This window comes from Akanthomyces muscarius, assembly GCF_028009165.1.
Source record: "Akanthomyces muscarius strain Ve6 chromosome Unknown contig_18, whole genome shotgun sequence".
Classification (NCBI taxonomy): Eukaryota; Fungi; Ascomycota; class Sordariomycetes; order Hypocreales; family Cordycipitaceae; genus Akanthomyces; species Akanthomyces muscarius.
The window spans coordinates 1,814,352-1,831,334 of record NW_026611618.1 but is presented as its reverse complement, the minus strand read 5'-3'; the positions used below and the strand labels follow the sequence as shown (position 1 = coordinate 1,831,334).

Sequence of the window (16,983 nt, the reverse complement as noted above, 5' to 3'; positions counted from 1 at the left end):
CCGAGGTAGCCGGCCTTGTTTCCGGAGTCTGGAGGCGTTTCTACCAACGACGTGATGGCTATTATGTGATGGCAGCCAGCAGTGTGCAGTATCTTGACATTTTCGCACAGTATCTCGTCATTTCTCAAGAAAACGTGGCGTGTTTGAAGGGCACTACGTCGCGGCGACGGGCGCAATCGCGGACGGCGATACAGGGTAGGCTAGGCCATGACGACATCAACACTTGGTTGGAACCAAGCGGAGTCTGTGAACGTCTTTCGAGAGACTTCATAAGCATGCGAGTCGGTTTTGTATCCTGCCATTTGAAGTCTGTCACCGGAATTATGTGTCAAGGGTGTTTTGTTCCAATGACGAAGATGAAGGACGGCCATGTAACTAATGACTACGGCTGTTGTCAGCATCACGACACCATATGTACACCGACTGCACTGCCGATCTAGCTCCAGCCCTACACCCTTTGACAAGCCACTACACACCAAACCTTTTCATCTTGGCTCACAAGACCTTATTCCCTTTTGATGCGTCGATAACCGCTTCTACTCGAAAAAGGCCGGGTTCCCCCGGTGGGTCGGGACAACGGGCTCTGTGCTGGCACGTGCCTGTCTTCGGTGCGATGCCCGAGGTACTTCTTAAGCCGAGCACCTGCCCGCAAGCAGCCCATACAAACGATCCGAAGAGACAAGTCACTTCGCCGCTCCCGGCACTTTTCAAGAGCCTCCCTCCCGGCTTGGATCGGGAAGCCTGGCCCGCAGACAAGCAAACAAACAGAACGCCGCCTCTCTACTACCTAGGTACCCAACATAAATCGCCGTCCAAGTCACTGTAAAGTCCGCTGTAGCGGCCGCCCAACCGCCTGGAAGAAAAGACAGCTTCCCCACAAGTCCTAGGCCAATTGGTAGCGAGATAATTGTAAACCCGCATTTTGCCTCTTGGCTCTCTCTCTCTCTCTCGCTCGTTAGTCTGACGTATTGTCCGCCGGGCTTCCTTTGGGGCCTTTTCTTTCTCTCTTTGCACTTGCCTCTTCTCCACGCGCATTTTCCGGCAGACAAGCCACGGGCCCTATCTTGCTTCAATTGATCTCGTCCGCGCTTCCTGGTGCCTCCATCTCGCCTCTGCCGACGCCAGATCATTTTGCTCTCTCTACACGCACAAAAATGTCGGCCCCAGCTCCCGTGGCGAGATGCGTCCAGCGCGGTGCTCGCTCCATCGGCAGCCGGCTGGGCACTAGCGGCCGACCTATATGCCGCAGCATCACCACCACCACCTCGACGACGACGACGACGACGACAACGCCCTCCACAATCTCCAGACCCTCCGTTGCCACGACAAAAAGAACGTCACGGACGTCGACGACAGCCTGCGCCTCGCTCCGCAGCAGCACCGGCATCCGACGCTTCACCTCGGGCCGGGCGCTGCGCCAGGACGACGACGCCTCCTTTGACCCGAGCCGCATCGAGCGCGAGTCGGACCAGGTCGATGTCTGCATCGTCGGCGCGGGCCCCGCTGGCCTCTCGGCCGCCATCCGCCTCAAGCAGCTGGCCAACGCGGCCGGCAACGACGACTTCCGCGTCATCGTGCTCGAAAAGGCCGGCGACGTGGGCGCGCACATCCTGTCCGGGGCCGTGATCCAGCCGACGGCTGTCGAGGAGCTCTTCCCGGACTGGCTCGACGCCGACAACCCGGCGCGCTTCGAGCACGCGACGCCCGCCGGCGCCGACAAGATGCGCTTCCTGACCAAGACGGCCGCCATCCCGCTGCCCGCGCCGCCGCAGATGAGCAACCACGGCAACTACATTGTCAGCCTCAACCAGCTCGTCAAGTGGCTCGGCGAGCGTGCCGAGGAGCTCGGCGTCGAGATCTACCCAGGCTTCGCCGCCGCCGAGGTGCTGTACGAGCCCGACGGCTCGGTGCGCGGCGTCGCCACAAACGACCTCGGCCTCGGCCGCGACGGCAAGCCCAAGGACACCTTTGAGCGCGGCATGGAGTTCCACGCAAAGGTCACCATGTTTGGCGAGGGCTGCCACGGCAGCCTCAGTAAGCAGGTCATCAACAAGTTTGACCTGCGCCACGACAGCCAGCACCAGACGTACGGCCTCGGCATCAAGGAGGTCTGGGAGGTGGACCCGGCCAAGTTTGAAAAGGGCCTCGTCGTCCACGCCATGGGCCACCCGCTGCCGCGCGACGTCTACGGCGGCTCCTTCATGTACCACTTTGGCGAGAACCTCGTCAGCCTCGGCCTCGTCGTCTCCCTCGACTACAAGAACCCCTGGCTCTCGCCCTACCAGGAGTTCCAGAAGCTCAAGCTGCATCCGCTCTTCCGCAACGTCCTCGAGGGCGGCAAGTGCATCTCGTACGGCGCGCGCGCCCTCATCGAGGGCGGCTTCCAGTCCATCCCCAAGGTCGCCTTCCCCGGCGGCGCCCTCATCGGCGACTCGGCCGGCTTCGTCAACGTGCCCAAGGTCAAGGGCACGCACAACGCCATGCACTCGGGCATCCTCGCCGCCAAGGCCGCCTGGAAGGCCCTCGAGCGCGAGGACCCGGGCACTGTCTTCCTCTACGACTACGAGGACTCGCTGCGCAGCTCAAGCATCTGGAAGGAGCTCCGCGAGGTGCGCAACCTGCGCCCGTCCTTCCACGGCCCGCTCGGCCTCCTCGGCGGCCTCGCCTACTCCGGCCTCGACACCTTCCTGCTCAAGGGCCGCACGCCCTGGACCTTCAAGCACAAGCTGCCCGACCACGCCGCCACCAAGCCCGCCGACAAGTACAAGAAGATTGAGTACGAGAAGCCCGACGGCAAAATCACCTTTGACATCCTCACCAGCGTCTCCCGCACCGGCACCAACCACGAGGAGGACCAGCCCGTCCACCTCCAGGTCAAGGACTGGGACGCCCACACCAACGAGACGTACCCGGCCTACCAGGGCCTAGAGAACCGCTTCTGCCCGGCCGGCGTGTACGAGTACGTGGAGGACGAGAGCAAGCCGCACGGCGTGCGCTTCCAGATCAACGCGCAAAAGTAAGTCGTCGCTCCTTCACGGCCCGTGTTGGTGGCACCGAGAAGCAACCGTAGCTAACACAAGCTCTTCACAGCTGCATTCACTGCAAGACCTGCGACATCAAGGCTCCCCATCAGGACATCAACTGGCAGGTGCCTCAGGGTGGCGAGGGCCCCAAGTACTACATGACCTAAAAAAGAAACACGTTTGACACAACAAAAGACTCCGCAGTGGGTGTGGGAGACGATGTTTTGTTTCTCTTTGTTGCCCTTTCTTTCTGTACAGCAAAAACGATCAAGAGGGGTGGAGGAGGCACCCCTTCATCTGCATCTGGCATTTTCTTCTCGGTGTTGATACCTCATTTGTACTTGTACCAGGCACAGTGTCTCGAATAGCGAGAGCCAGCACATCATCAGGTTACAAGCTGTGACAAAAATACAAGCACAAAAAACATCTGAAATGGCAGCAAGTTTTTCAACCACGCCCAGCGTGCGAAAAAGTGGCCGGCTCTCACTACTGCTGATATTGACAGAGAACGGCGCAGAACGGCGCAAAGGTATCTGAGACAACTTCTGGCTTTCACTGGCTTGGGCATTCGGTCCCGTGCATTCCGTCGAGGGATACAAAGGATTTGTGTGGCTGTGCTCGCCGCCCTTTGGCTACCCTGAAGCCCACGGGGGTCTCAGAGACATTCCAGGCGATACAATGTGTAAAGAGCCTACTACGTACGTTCCCGACCTTTTACGAGGTGCACTCTTGAATGTTCACGTTACTGCTCTATTGACGATGGACGATTTGAGGACTGCTCCCACGATCGGTCCGGCGGGGATGACGTCGGTTGGAGCCTCGAGCAGATCCGCTAATCTGCAGCAGCGGGCAAACATCAAAGTGTAAAAAGACAGTCAAGGGCAGGGGTTGGTTGCTGCCGGTGCCACTGTGCAATCTCTGGCGAGTAAGCTGCGGCGCTGGCGATGACCGAGGTTACGATTAGAGAAAATTGTTAGTGCGGTACTTGTAGTATTTACTGGGTCACCCGAGCTAAGACATCGCAAGTAACCTGGACTTGTGCGACCCCGGCGCAGAAATTTTCGCCGCTTGCAAAATGAAAGGCCGTCACGCAAGTTTCCAGCTCCCGCGGCGGCAGAAGCGCAGCGAAAATCGACCAACGTATTTGGAGCAGCAGTAGAGGCCGTCTTTCCTGTCAAATACGCACCAAAACGACGTGAGACGCGCAAGTTCGCGCAAGACAGTGATGCCACAGGCGATGCAACGACTGGCGCGTCACCTTCGCGGTGGAGGTATAGGGTACTTGCCACTCCAGCCAATCAGAGGCCAATGAAGGGCCAGAAGTCTGGAGCGTCGCTGGTCGCGGTATCCGTAGGACAATCAATGACTCACAGACGCAAACGAGGGCTGGTCCCCCTCGCCTTGGCCAGGGTCAGGCCAACCAGGCGCAGCAAAGTCGATTTTTTCTTTGCGGGCGCTGCCTGCAGTGGCGAGCGCTAGGTAGCCCGCAGCGCTCAACACGCATCGTGGTGTCGCATCGCATCAGACAAAGCCAACTGAACGGGAAACATTGCTTCCTCACCACCTGTTGCTGGTTTTTTGTTTTGTCCTGCGCGATGGTTCTGATTGCTTCGAAGTGTGTAGTGGGTAATGCGGATGTGCCGAGACGAAAAGGCCACCTGGTCTTGTGAGAAAGAGAATAAAAGGCCCTTTACCCTCAGGGGTCTTGCTTTGTTTCAGAGACCTGTGCTCAGTTTCTTGCCTGTGCGAGCAAGACGCTGACAAGGGTCCGCAGGGAGGAGCAATATCGGAGTGAGGCTGGTGGATCACGCAGAAGCTCGCCCCCTCCCTCCTGGGAAAAAAATAAAAATAGGGGGTGATGTGGTGGTGGCGCGAGTCGACCCGACGAGTTAGTTACGCGGCCATTTCGCGACCCATAATTTCCTTTTGAAATCCGGCTGGTTGGGAACTGAATGGCAGGTTGGTTGGCTGTGGTTGGGTGGCAGCCCGTGTCGCTGGGTCCCGTGTGGTGTGGTAGGTTATCGCTGGCTTGTGAGAGGAGCCGCCCGAGCAGAGTTGGGCGCCTGTCGGATGGTTGTCAATGGTCATCGCTCCGTCGAAAGAAAAACGTCCATCCCTGCCGTCGCTGTGACAGGATGGATGCGTGTTGCCCTTTGCCGTGTCGTAGCCGTCGTCATCGTTCTCGTCTCGTCGCGGACCGGTGTCGAGCTGGACGAACCGTTGCTGACCGACAGACAGCTGCTGGCGGGGGTGGTTGGTAAGGTGGTCATGGGTAAGGAAGAAGACGAGAGAGGGAAGGAAAGAAAAAAGGTGTGAGAGAGTAATAATGCAGAGAGGCTGGGTACCAGTAAAGTGGTCCAGCTTCTGAGCAGCTGGTGAGAGGAAAGAGGAGAGAAGAAGCGGATTGCCTGTTGTGCAACGCAAATCACACGCATCACACAGGGGGGCACACAGGGAAGTGAAGTGTCCGTGCAGGTGCGGAGGATGCTGTTTGCCATCTGGAGAAGGTGCTGCAATTCACTGCAGAGCCGGAAGCCAGCAGGTCTGTCGACGGTGCAAGTGGCCGGCGCACCAAAAACAAAGAGCACAAGTACCCTCTCCGGCGGGATGTTGCTGGAGTACCTCAGGGGTCCGCTAGTGCCGGACTGGGCTGGATGGGGTGGAAAAAGAGATAAATTCACAAGATTGGCGGCCGATGATTGGCTCCTTTCACCGCTAGCGTCACGCTAAGCTGAGGCCTGGCCCCCCCCAGAAGTGCGCCAGAGGTTGCGCCACAGGTCGTCCTGTTGCCTGGGAGCCCAGCGCTGGTGCCCACAGGCAAGAAATATAAGTACCCAGCCCTCCCCCAACTGCTATTCCGCCATTCTAGTGCGGAAATCCCGATCGACGGCCCTACGTATCTACCTCCTGCGTTTGGTCACATCTTGCCTCATATTTTCCCTCGCCCATTTCGTCGTCTCCACTTTTCCTGTCTGGATAGCTTCGTCTGTCTCCGACTTCACTTCAGTCCCTTCATCGTCGCACCACTGCAACTCGACACCTACATCGTCTCTTCAACCACTCTCCCTACCTATATACCCTGAAGCGGCCTTGCCGGTGCCCGAGCGCAAAAACAGCGAAACAGCGAGCTTCCATATCCTTGAATCGAGGACCCGACCCCCGCGCGATCAGGCCAAAGAAACTGGAACACGTTCCTTCACGCCCTCGCTCGTCTCTCCCTCTCCGCCTGCAACCGATCCTTTTCGACGAAAGATAGTCCCGCGATATTCGCCGTCGATTTCGGGTCGTTGCACGCTTGTGTAGTCCAGATCTTAAACCAAGTTGTGCCCTTTTGAAGTGATTCCGGCGGGTTTGTTGTGTTCGACTTTTCGATACACATCTTCACTGCCACCTTGACGCTGCCGGCTATTTCAGTCTACGCTTCGCAAGGACCAAATTATTTGCTCGAGCAGCAATTCTTGTAGGGGAGACATTCACTTGTTCATCTCCCGCGATTGGTATGCTCTCCCATTTTCTTGCTTGGGCGCACTGCCACCTACCGCACCCCGTTACATCTCGTCGTCTTCTACACTTCAGATGCTAACTTTGTTCTTCGCTAGTTGCGCTCAGCTTTCTTGCTCATTAGCACAGAAGTCATTTTTGATTGTGCGCAGTCATGGAGGGCATTCAAACCCACCCGTCCAACGCGGCGCAGGCCAAGGCCTTCACTGCGCCTGGCTCGCTATCCTTCCCCGGCGCTTCCAACGAGCTCACGCCACCTGGCGGTAACGGTGATGCTTCCCAGCGTCCTCCTCTGCCTGGCCAGCCTGCAGCCAACGGAAATGGGGTGACTCCCGCAACGCCTGCCGCTACTCCTGCTGCTACGCAGGGGCCTAGTGGTATTACTCCTACTCTGCAGTATGTATATCATCTGAACTATCTTGCTGGTGTTCGATGAGGCTCACATCGCTCAAGGAACATTGTCGCCACGGTGAACCTCGATTGCCGTCTGGACCTCAAGACAATTGCTCTACATGCCAGAAATGCCGAGTATAACCCAAAGGTACTTTTGACCTGGCTTCATGCGCAATAATCTTCATGTTTCATTGCGGTGCTAACATTATTGGAAAGCGTTTTGCGGCCGTCATTATGCGTATCCGTGAGCCCAAGACCACGGCCCTCATCTTCGCCTCCGGCAAGATGGTCGTCACTGGTGCCAAGTCCGAGGATGACTCCAAGCTTGCTTCTCGCAAGTACGCTCGTATCATCCAGAAGCTCGGCTTCAACGCCAAGTTCACCGACTTCAAGATTCAGAACATTGTCGGCTCCTGCGACATCAAGTTCCCCATTCGTTTGGAGGGTCTTGCCTCGCGCCATCACAACTTCAGTTCTTACGAACCCGAGTTGTTCCCTGGTCTGATCTACCGCATGATTAAGCCGAAGATTGTGCTTCTGATCTTCGTCTCCGGCAAGATTGTCTTGACCGGTGCTAAAGTGCGTGAGGAAATCTACCAGGCTTTCGAAATGATTTACCCTGTGTTGCAAGACTTCCGCAAGGTCTAATGGCCTATTATGGAGATTTGCGCTCGCTCGGTGCCATTTCAAGATTCTACGTCTTCAACTTGTATGACTATACCCTTGGTCACGATCCCATGACTACTTCTTTTCCGCAACGGTAGTGTTGGTGCCTGCTAGGACACAAGCAAGCCCGGCCACCCGTTTGTACCATTTTGATTTTAAGCATTGCATTGGCGTTGGCACAGGACAGTAGGGGGGAGGCTATTGATTTATTATTCGTTTGTTTTGCACGGTCCTGATTCAAGGCAAAAAGCACAAAGATTTCTTTTTCACGCGATTATACATAGATTGCTTGCGGACCGTTGGCCATGATCGGATCATGGTCTCGAGTCTGCTCTAATGCTCTGAAGAGGAGAAAAAAAATTATTGCTGAAGGCAGATGTTAGCGGAGCTTCTTTTTTTTCATAGCGGAGGTGGAGGACGAGAGGAAAATAATTCAAACCGACAGATGAGGATGTTCCTCATTCTGCGAACACGTTACCGAAGCCATTGCTGATGACATGCGGCTGGTCCGACTCTCACGCTCTTCCATCGTGACACTCGGCGATGTCGGATCAAATCCACCGATCGCATTTATTAGCTCTAGCTGAATAGCAAAGAATGTCTCAAACTCATCTGTCGCTTAAACATCTGATGCCACGTTTTGATCTCCTCATGCACGCCCTATGTGAATCAAACACGCCCTCGACAGTGTCACACTTTGACTTTTGACAAGACAACTGGGGCATTGTTCCGTCAGGGTGGGCTCTGAAAACGTGGAGACATCGGGGCACGGCTCTTTGGAAAGTTCGGTCTACTTCGACTGACCGGCGAGCGCACCGATCGCGGCGGCTTGCTGTCCGTCCTACTTATACTCCCCACTTCAACTACTGGTCGAGGCACAGCTTCGCCAGCATCATTCCCTTGCCTCATACACTTGTCCCCTCTTTCTGTTGTCGGAAATAAGAAGAAAGACGAGCTGCAAAGGGAGTTGCCGATACTGAACCTTTGACGTTGGCATCTCGCTCTCTCCAACCATGGCTGGCTACAAGGTCCCCAGCTCCGTGCTCATTGTCGGCTCCGGCGTCTTCGGCCTCAGCACCGCCTGGGAGCTGACGCAGCGTCCCGCGTACGCAAACACCAAGATCACCGTCGTCGACGATGCCGGTGCCTGCGGCGGCGAGTTCCCGCCCCGCGACTCGGCGAGCGTGGACTCGTCGCGCATCATCCGCGCCGACTACGCCGACCCGCACTACTCGGCGCTGGCGGCCGTCGCGCAGGCCGAGTGGCGCAAGCAGGGGGACGACGACCTCGGCGGCCAGGGCCGCTACTCGGAGGCGGGCCTGCTCCTCATGGCGGACAACCCGACAGCGGCCAAGAAGGGTAAGCTGACGGGCATGGATTATACAAAGGAGAGCTGGCGCAACGTGGCGCGCATCGCGCGCGAGGCTGGGTATCCGGCAGACAGGATACAGACCCTCGAGAGCGCCCAGGCGCTCAAGGAGCATCTGGGCACGCCGGGACGGCCGGGGGACTGGGGCTATCTGAATACGCTCTCGGGGTGGGCGAATGCGGGCGAGGGCATGCGGTGGCAGTACAGACGGGTCAAGGCCACCGGGCGCGTCAACTTTGTCGATGCGAAAGTCACGGAGCTCGTCACCGAGGGGAAGCGCGTTGTCGGCGCAAAGCTGGCGTCTGGCAATGTCCTCCGCGCGGATCTCGTCTTTGTGGCTGCTGGTGCGTGGACGGGCGCTCTCATCGATATGCGTGGTCGCATCGAGGCCACGGGCCACGTCCTCGGCTACATTGACATCACGCAGGACGAGCTCGAGACGCTCTCCAAGAAGCCCGTGGTGCTGAACCTCTCCTCAGGCCTCTTCATCATCCCGCCGCAGGAAAAGGTGCTCAAGGTGGCCCGCCACAGCTTCGGCTACCTCAACCCCGTCACCGTCCCGCGCGCGCTGCCTGTCTCGCACACCGCGCCGCGGGCGCCGATTGTCGTGTCGCTGCCTATGACGTCACGCAGCGGCGGCCCCGGGCGTCTGCCCACCGAGGCGGACATTGATTTGCGCCGCGCCTTTCGGGACCTGGTGCCCGTCGAGGGTCTGGAGGGACGGCCGTGGAAGGAGACGCGGCTGTGCTGGTACGCGGACACGCGCGACGGCGACTGGCTGGTCGACTACCACCCGGGCTGGGAGGGCCTGTTCGTGGCCACGGGCGACAGCGGGCACGGGTATAAGTTCCTCCCTGTGTTGGGCGACAAAGTGGTCGACTGCATCGAGGGGCGCGGCGGCGCGCTGGGCGACAAGTGGAAGTGGAAGCCGGTGCCGGAGGGCGATAGGGTGGGACGGGAGACGGATGGCAAGTTTGAAGGGCTGATTACGGAGGATGGTAGTCGGGGCGGCTACCCGGGCATGATTCTCAAGGATGAGCTGGCAAAAGAAGTGGCGGCAAAGCTGTAGGATTGGAATCGGCGTGGTTTGCTGCCTGTTTGTCTTTGAGCATGTGCACATCGTTGGCGTTTGCTTTTACTTGACTTACTGCTGATGATTTTTTGACGCTACTTAACTGATAGACATGATTGAAAAATGAACAATCAAAACCTTCGATTCTTAATATGGTAGGAGTGAATTCACTGTGAAGTCTTGATGAGGTAAAAAATGGTATGTCGTAACATGTACATAGTGGCGTGGTGGGGCCGAGCTGCAAGCTCCAAGGCCGCTCAAGACACGCAAGTTTGCGATCTCTCACGCACCTCAACATCGTAACCAACCGCCACGACGAACACGCTCTACGAAAACCGCAAACGTAATGACACCAAGATAGCCGATCATTGAGAAAATACGAGACTACAATACTCAAGTTGAACTGCGCGACGCGCGCCCCTGTTTGTCTGGACGAGAGAGGCCGTCATGTCGGGCAAAGGCTTCGCGGCCAACAGCGGCGGCTTCCCCAAGCCGGACGACGCGTCGCAAAAGTCCGTCAAGCAGTCCGTCTTTGAGAAGCAAAAAGCAGAGGCCGAAGCCAAGCGACGGCGTGAGGCGGAGGAGACAAAGGCTGTGTACGAGGACTTTGTCAAGAGCTTCGACCGCGACGACGACGACGATGGCCACGACCACCACAACAGCCACAGCGGCCGCAGAGATGGTGTGTTTGGAAGTAATCGCGGAGGTCCTCCCCGCCAAGGCTTTGGCGCCGGTGGAGGCGGTTCACGTCGACATTTCGGAGCTCCTTCGTCGTCGGGCTTGAAGAGCGGCCCTGGCAGCCTCGGCCCTGCGCCGATGGGCTTTGGCAAGAAGCGCTCCTATCAGGACTTTAACAAGAGCTCGACGGGCCCGCGCGATCGAAGCAGCATGGGATTCGAGGACCACCGCAGCGGGCCCCAGCAACAGCTGGGCAGCGCTTCTCTGAGCAAGGCGTTTGCGACGAGCGATGACGAGGACATGGGCGAGGCGCCGGACCGAGAGGAGGAAAAAGCAGTGGCGCGGCCGACGCTGCGGCTCTCGAATGTTCCGCCGGGGACATCGCCAGCTACGATTAAGGCGATGCTGCCGTCGAATCTGGTGGTGGAAGACGTCAAACTGCTACCGCCGGCGCCTGCCACAGGCACGGAGCGGAAGAATCTGGTGGTGATTGTGACAATGTCGCCGGAGACGCCGGCGACGGACATGGATGCGGCGGTGAGCGCGCTGCAGAACAGATACATGGGCTACGGCTACTACCTGGCGCTGCACAGGCACCTGTCCTCGGCAGTGGCAAGCGCGGTGGCGCTGCCGAGTCTGGGCTCGTCCAGCGCTTCGCATCCGTTTGGCGCGAAGCCCGTCGAACAAGCAGATGCGGGAAGCAAGAATGCACATCAGCAGCAAGGTTTCCACCGAGGCTTTGCGCCCCCGACTTCCTACGGGCCAAACTACGTGGCGGTTAATCGTGCGAACATTCTACATGTACCTGTGAAGCCTCCGCAGGATGTGCGAACCATACAGCTCATCAACATGGTTATCGAGGGTATACTCGAGCACGGGCCCGAGTTTGAAGCGCTGCTCATGTCGAGACCCGAAGTACGGCGAGAGGAGAAGTGGGCGTGGCTCTGGGACGCCCGCAGCGAAGGTGGCATCTGGCTGCGCTGGAGGCTGTGGGAGGTGGTGACAGGCTCCCAGCCCAGGGGAGCACGAGGCAAATACGTACCTTTGTTTGACGGGGCGCATGCGTGGAAGTCGCCTGAAAAGCCGCTACCATTTGAATACACGACGAAGCTGGACGAGTTTGTGTCAGACTCGGAATACAACTCGTCGGATGAGGAAGACCTGGAAGACGAAGCCAACAATCGGGATGGCGAGGAAGGTGGACGGGCATTTCTCAACCCGCTGGAAAAGGCCAAGCTGACGCATCTCCTGGCACGACTGCCGACGACCATGGGGAGGCTTCGAAAGGGTGACATTGCCCGAATCACGGCCTTTGCGATTATGCACGCCAGCCGCGGCGTCGACGAGGTGGTGGACATGATGATGACCAACATTGAGACGCCTTTTTCGCTCGCCTCGGCGAATCCCGATCGCGAGCAGGACCGCGAGCGAGAAAAGGTGGCCTCCTCGGCCGCCAACAACAACGACGAAGGGGGCCCGCCGGACCTGAGCGGCGCGAGTCTGATTGGGCTGTACGTTATCAACGACGTGCTGTCATCGTCGTCGACGAGCGGCGTGCGGCATGCTTGGCGCTTCCGGCAGCTCATCGAGGCGCAGCTGCGCGCGCGCGGCACGTTTGCGTGGCTCGGGCGCATGGCGGAGCGGCAGGGCTGGGGTCGGCTGCGCGCCGACAAGTGGAAGCGCAGCGTCGGGCTGGTGCTGCACCTGTGGGAGGGGTGGTGCGTGTTCCCGGCGGCGAGCCAGGCGCTGTTTGCGCAAACCTTTGAGAGCCCGCCGTCGTTGAGGCCGGACGAGGAGGGGAAAAAGACGGAGGAGGAGGAGAGCGAGGTCAAGGACGGCCGGTGGAAGCTGGTCGAGGCGAAATCGGAGGAGCCGATGGAGGATGTGCAGGGCGAGCCGATTGAGGAGGAGGATGTGGAGGGAGAGCCGATTGAGGAGGATGATGTAGAGGGAGAGCCGATTGAGGAAGAGGATGTGGAAGGCGACCCGATTGATGAGGAGGATATTGCAGGTGAGCCAATGGAAGAGGAGGATGTGGCGGGCGAGCCGATGGATGAGGACGAGGCAGCGCCGGCGACGACGGAGCAAGCTAGCAGTAGTCGTGGTGCGCCGCCGGAGCCGTCACCTGCGGGATCCGGAGTCGGGAAGCCGCGGAGGCGGATGCGGGCGGCCGACATGTTTGCCGACGGTAGCGACGACTCTGACGCATAGAATAAAGCTCTTGTATTTATTTAGCCAGGCGTTTTAGTGAATTTATAAGACATGGTATTCAACTTGAGCTAATCGACGGGTCTTTTCATGGTAGATTCTACCGAACCTGGACTTGCCTGGCGTGAACCTCTTTTTGCGAAGCTGATAACCGCGGCGTTCAATATGGGATTAGCCTACGAATAAGAGGAATCACAGGGCGACCTCTCGATTAAAGGTGTGCGGCGTGTTGTAGGTGCTGGGCTGGCTGGGATTGGCTGGCTGGCTGGCTGACTCGCTTGGCAGCCTGAGTCCTCTGGTACATCAACGGGGAGGGACACGATGTATCGCATGGCCTGCGCCTCCCCGCGGTCCAGTATTGAATATCAAGACGCCACCATTCGTTCGTTTGGGCGCTGCCCGGTTATTACACTTTCCAAGGGCTGCCCGTTTAAGCAGGTCCAAGAGAGAGAGTGAGCTGAGAGGCCGGGACTAGCCTCTCAAAGGCTAGAATCCCGCCGGGTTCGCAGGTGCCCTGCCCTGCTTGCCTAGGGCCTTGTCGGAGAAGCCCAGCCACCGTATCGAAATAACAGTCATGGGGATCGTTTGGCGTCGCGTACGGAGTAACTAAACCACATGAGGTCCATCACATACCCAAGCTGCTTGTGGTGTGAGTGGTGGTGGTGTGAGTGCGAGCCAATAGAAACTTGCTCATCTGGGTCCAACCGCTATGCCGATTTGTTGGCGGTGGCCCGCGACGCTGAGCGGAAAGGTCGATTTTTCTGGGCGATGGGGGGTTGATGGAGTGCTTCGGGGAAATGATGCTGTATGAAAAATGAGAAGGCTTTCATGTATTTATACATTTGAGAAAACAGAAAGAGAGTGCATCGGCGTAAATTGCTAGGTTGTGATTGTGCAATGTCTCGGTTTTGATGGACGATGGGGCTTCGTCTCTGTGTCGACATGACAGAGCAAGGATCCTGGTTTGGCTTCAGGTGCAAGCCCCCCCCCAGCCTAGTTTGCGGTCAGCTCGCATGTATCACTGACATGGATGGGGTGGCGCTGTGTAGCCTTGGCTGCCTTTTTCCTGTTTAGAAAGAAAAAGAAGGAATACATCAGATGCAAGGCGAATGACACCTTTTGGCGGTGGTGATCATTGTCCAGGGCCCTACACCTCGCTCGCCAATGAGTGTCCCAGGCAGGCTTGTGCAGACATGTACACGCGCAAATATTCGTTTCGTCATTTAAAGGCAAAAAAAGAAAAAGAAAAGATAAAAGAACAGGACTTGGAATTCCCCGCAAATACCAGCAATGGACTGGTTTCTTTCCGTTTCAGCGGTATTCCCATGAAACATGACGAAGCCCGCCGCCTGCGTTTGGTGCCTGGATGTCGCTGGCGAACGGCTGTCCGTGCGCGCTGAAGGAAACTTGGGCTTTGCACATGGCGATGAGGCTGTGTGCAGACGATCATCGTGTTTAAAAAAAAAAGTGATACATGAGAAGATACCTATTCATCTCGAAAATACTTGGGGCAACTCTGATACGCAAAGGCAGGGGAACCCTTCTCGTTTACATGCACGCCATGCCCACCACCGAACCAACGCTCGCTTTGACCCTTGCGCATGCACAGCGGACAGCATTCAGTGGGCTTTAGCGGGCTGGCCATTCCCCTCCAGCGGATTTATAGTGGACAAAGCCCCTCGCCGCACGTGGGGCAGCGCTATCGCTGACCTGCTGGCGGTGGTCTGGCGGCCTGGAGGGGGAACGTCTGCACCCCCCGCGGCAGCCCCTCGGTTGCCCTGCAAAGAAAGGCCCTCTCTCGGTTCCCGCCCGCCTGGGAACAAGCTACTTTTCTGCCATGACAACCTCGACGCCTTTTTTTGTTCCCTTTCTTCCTTGCTCAACTTCCCCTCAACCGCCGAAATCCTTGTCGTCTCTTGCGGCTGTTGAATCGTCTGAAAATTACAAGTCAACTGTTTGCCGGACTGTCACTGTCACACAGCACCGTCGACGGCTCGCCGCCAATCAAGCACCGCCGCCTCTCCACAGCCAAACGGGCACATCTCCAATACCCTAGCCCACGATCGGGCGCGCGCGCGATAAACCTGGCGAAACGGTTAGGTGGCAGGCAGGCTTGAATTTACTCGCAGCATCCCTCAGCCGAGACGATCGCCATCGGATGAGCTGCCTATCCAACGGGGCGACGACACACCTCATCCGACCCGGCTGTCACTACCGCTGACGGTGCCGTCTTAATTTGAGCTGCAGCACAAAGGACCCCGCCAAAACCACCGTACCGTCTGCGCATCGCTCCTCTGCTGCGGCGGCCTCTCAACGCCCACCATGCCGCTCATCAATGGGCAAAAGATGGCCTGGTATGTGAACCCCGACAAGATTGGGGCGTAGGCCTGCCTCGAATCGTGAGGCCTCTCTCGACATGCTGACCTGTCTCAGTGAGCCCTGCATTCGCGGCCATCGATCAACAAAGTGTAACCATGCCAGCGACCGGCTCATGGTCCCTGTCCGGAAACCAGGGCGCCCGCTCAGCTCGTGTCCTCATCCTGCCTCACGGCCGTGCTCTTGTGCTGCCGTGACGGCGGCTATACCCAAGAAGCAAACCTGCCGCTGCGGGCCTGCGTCTTCCTCAGAGTCTGCCGACCCCGACGCAATCAAGAAGGAGCCCGAGTCGAATGGCTCGTCGTTGCCAACCAGTCCTACGAGACCGACACCAAGTGCGCCATTCAGAGTTCAGAAGCAGTCATCTAAAAGCGCTGGCCGCAAACAGTCTGTCGGCGTTGCTGGGCTCGAGAGGATGGACGCCAACCAGCTCAACATTATACAGGGTTTTGATCCTACGCAGCAACCGTCTATAAATGGAACAAATGGAATAAATGGCCATGCTTCTATGAATGGTATGAATCCATACGCCACCGTGGCCATGCCTATGGCAGCGCCCGCCTTTGGCGTACCTGGCATGTATCCTATGATGCAGCAGCCCATGGCACCGCCTTTTGTCTCGGAAACAAACGGTTTGGCAAACGGAACCGGAGAAGCGTCTAACGGCAGTTCAGAACCTGCTTCAGGCGGCTGCTGCAGCGGCAAGAAGGCGCCACAAGGCACCTCTGTCGAAAAGGCAGACACGCACGCTGAGAGCAACAAACCCGAGCCTTCAGGAAGCTGCTGCTCATCGAAAACCAACGGCACCACAACTCCGACACAGGCGACCACCGAAGCCACAAACGGTCACATGAACGGAAACGCCATGCCCGTCTTTCAACCTCCCATAGGCATGGCCAACGGCATGTATCCATTCTTCGCCACGCCAAACATCTTTACATACCCTCCTCAATATGGCTCCTATATGCAGCCCCTCCAACCAAAGCAATGGCGACAGGCTATGAGCAACATGAACATGGCTCCTCAAGTACAACAAGCATACATGTTTGGCGGCCCACAATCGGCTGTACCGTACCAGCCGGCTGGTGCTACAGATACCGCGACATGGACTTCTCACCAGTGCAGCTGCGGCGATTCTTGTCAGTGCGTCGGATGTGCTGCCCATCCATACAACGATGCCACGCAAACCTACGTTAGATCTGCTTGGAACGCAATGATGCAGGACACTCAGCCTGTGCAGAATGGACACGCGCACGCCAACGGCACGCACACACCTCCAAATGGCACGCACGACGCCACCAACGGACACCTGGCGCAGACCAACGGCATCGCCACGACAGCAGCAGGCAAAACAGAAGGTGCCACTTCGCCCACGGCGCCGCAGACGCCGTCCGATGCAACGTCGGGACTGGCAGAGGAGCAAGCACTCTCGGCCAATGACTTTTTCTTTGTCAGCTACCCCTTCACCGACGGATGCGAGGGCGAAATGTCGAGCTGTCAGTGCGGCGACGACTGTCAGTGCATAGGCTGCGCGATCCACAACAATCCGAGCCCCGAGATTGGGAACTAAAGACGCCGAACAAGAAGCCGGCATTCCACATGTACATGGAATTTATTATATACGAGTTTGCCATTTACTCGCCGATACCCCCCACCCGTTCGAAGCTTGGCCCGTCTGCTATTGAAGCTACATGCCT

General features: G+C 57.8%; 5 protein-coding genes across 5 annotated transcripts; all 5 read left to right on the top strand.

The window, feature by feature from the left end:
* Positions 1-1,154: 1,154 nt before the first annotated feature.
* LMH87_009067 (uncharacterized protein) lies at positions 1,155-3,190 on the top strand (the record flags this gene model as incomplete). Its single annotated transcript, XM_056202339.1, has 2 exons — positions 1,155-3,016; positions 3,091-3,190. The coding sequence occupies 2 exons, from the start codon at positions 1,155-1,157 to the stop codon at positions 3,188-3,190; spliced, it is 1,962 nt and encodes a 653-aa protein (XP_056056912.1).
* Positions 3,191-6,678: 3,488 nt separating this feature from the next.
* LMH87_009066 (uncharacterized protein) lies at positions 6,679-7,565 on the top strand (the record flags this gene model as incomplete). The annotated part of the gene is made up of 3 exons (XM_056202338.1): positions 6,679-6,920; positions 6,978-7,065; positions 7,134-7,565. 3 exons carry the CDS (start codon positions 6,679-6,681, stop codon positions 7,563-7,565), a joined length of 762 nt encoding a protein of 253 aa, XP_056056911.1.
* Positions 7,566-8,596: 1,031 nt separating this feature from the next.
* Positions 8,597-10,021, top strand: LMH87_009065 (uncharacterized protein; the record flags this gene model as incomplete). Its single annotated transcript, XM_056202337.1, has 1 exon — positions 8,597-10,021. The coding sequence occupies one exon, from the start codon at positions 8,597-8,599 to the stop codon at positions 10,019-10,021; it is 1,425 nt and encodes a 474-aa protein (XP_056056910.1).
* A 450-nt stretch (positions 10,022-10,471) lies between these two features.
* On the top strand, positions 10,472-12,913 carry LMH87_009064 (uncharacterized protein; the record flags this gene model as incomplete). Its single annotated transcript, XM_056202336.1, has 1 exon — positions 10,472-12,913. One exon carries the CDS (start codon positions 10,472-10,474, stop codon positions 12,911-12,913), a length of 2,442 nt encoding a protein of 813 aa, XP_056056909.1.
* A 2,319-nt stretch (positions 12,914-15,232) lies between these two features.
* LMH87_009063 (uncharacterized protein) lies at positions 15,233-16,856 on the top strand (the record flags this gene model as incomplete). The annotated part of the gene is made up of 3 exons (XM_056202335.1): positions 15,233-15,264; positions 15,344-15,801; positions 15,961-16,856. 3 exons carry the CDS (start codon positions 15,233-15,235, stop codon positions 16,854-16,856), a joined length of 1,386 nt encoding a protein of 461 aa, XP_056056908.1.
* Between the last annotated feature and the right edge of the window lie 127 nt (positions 16,857-16,983).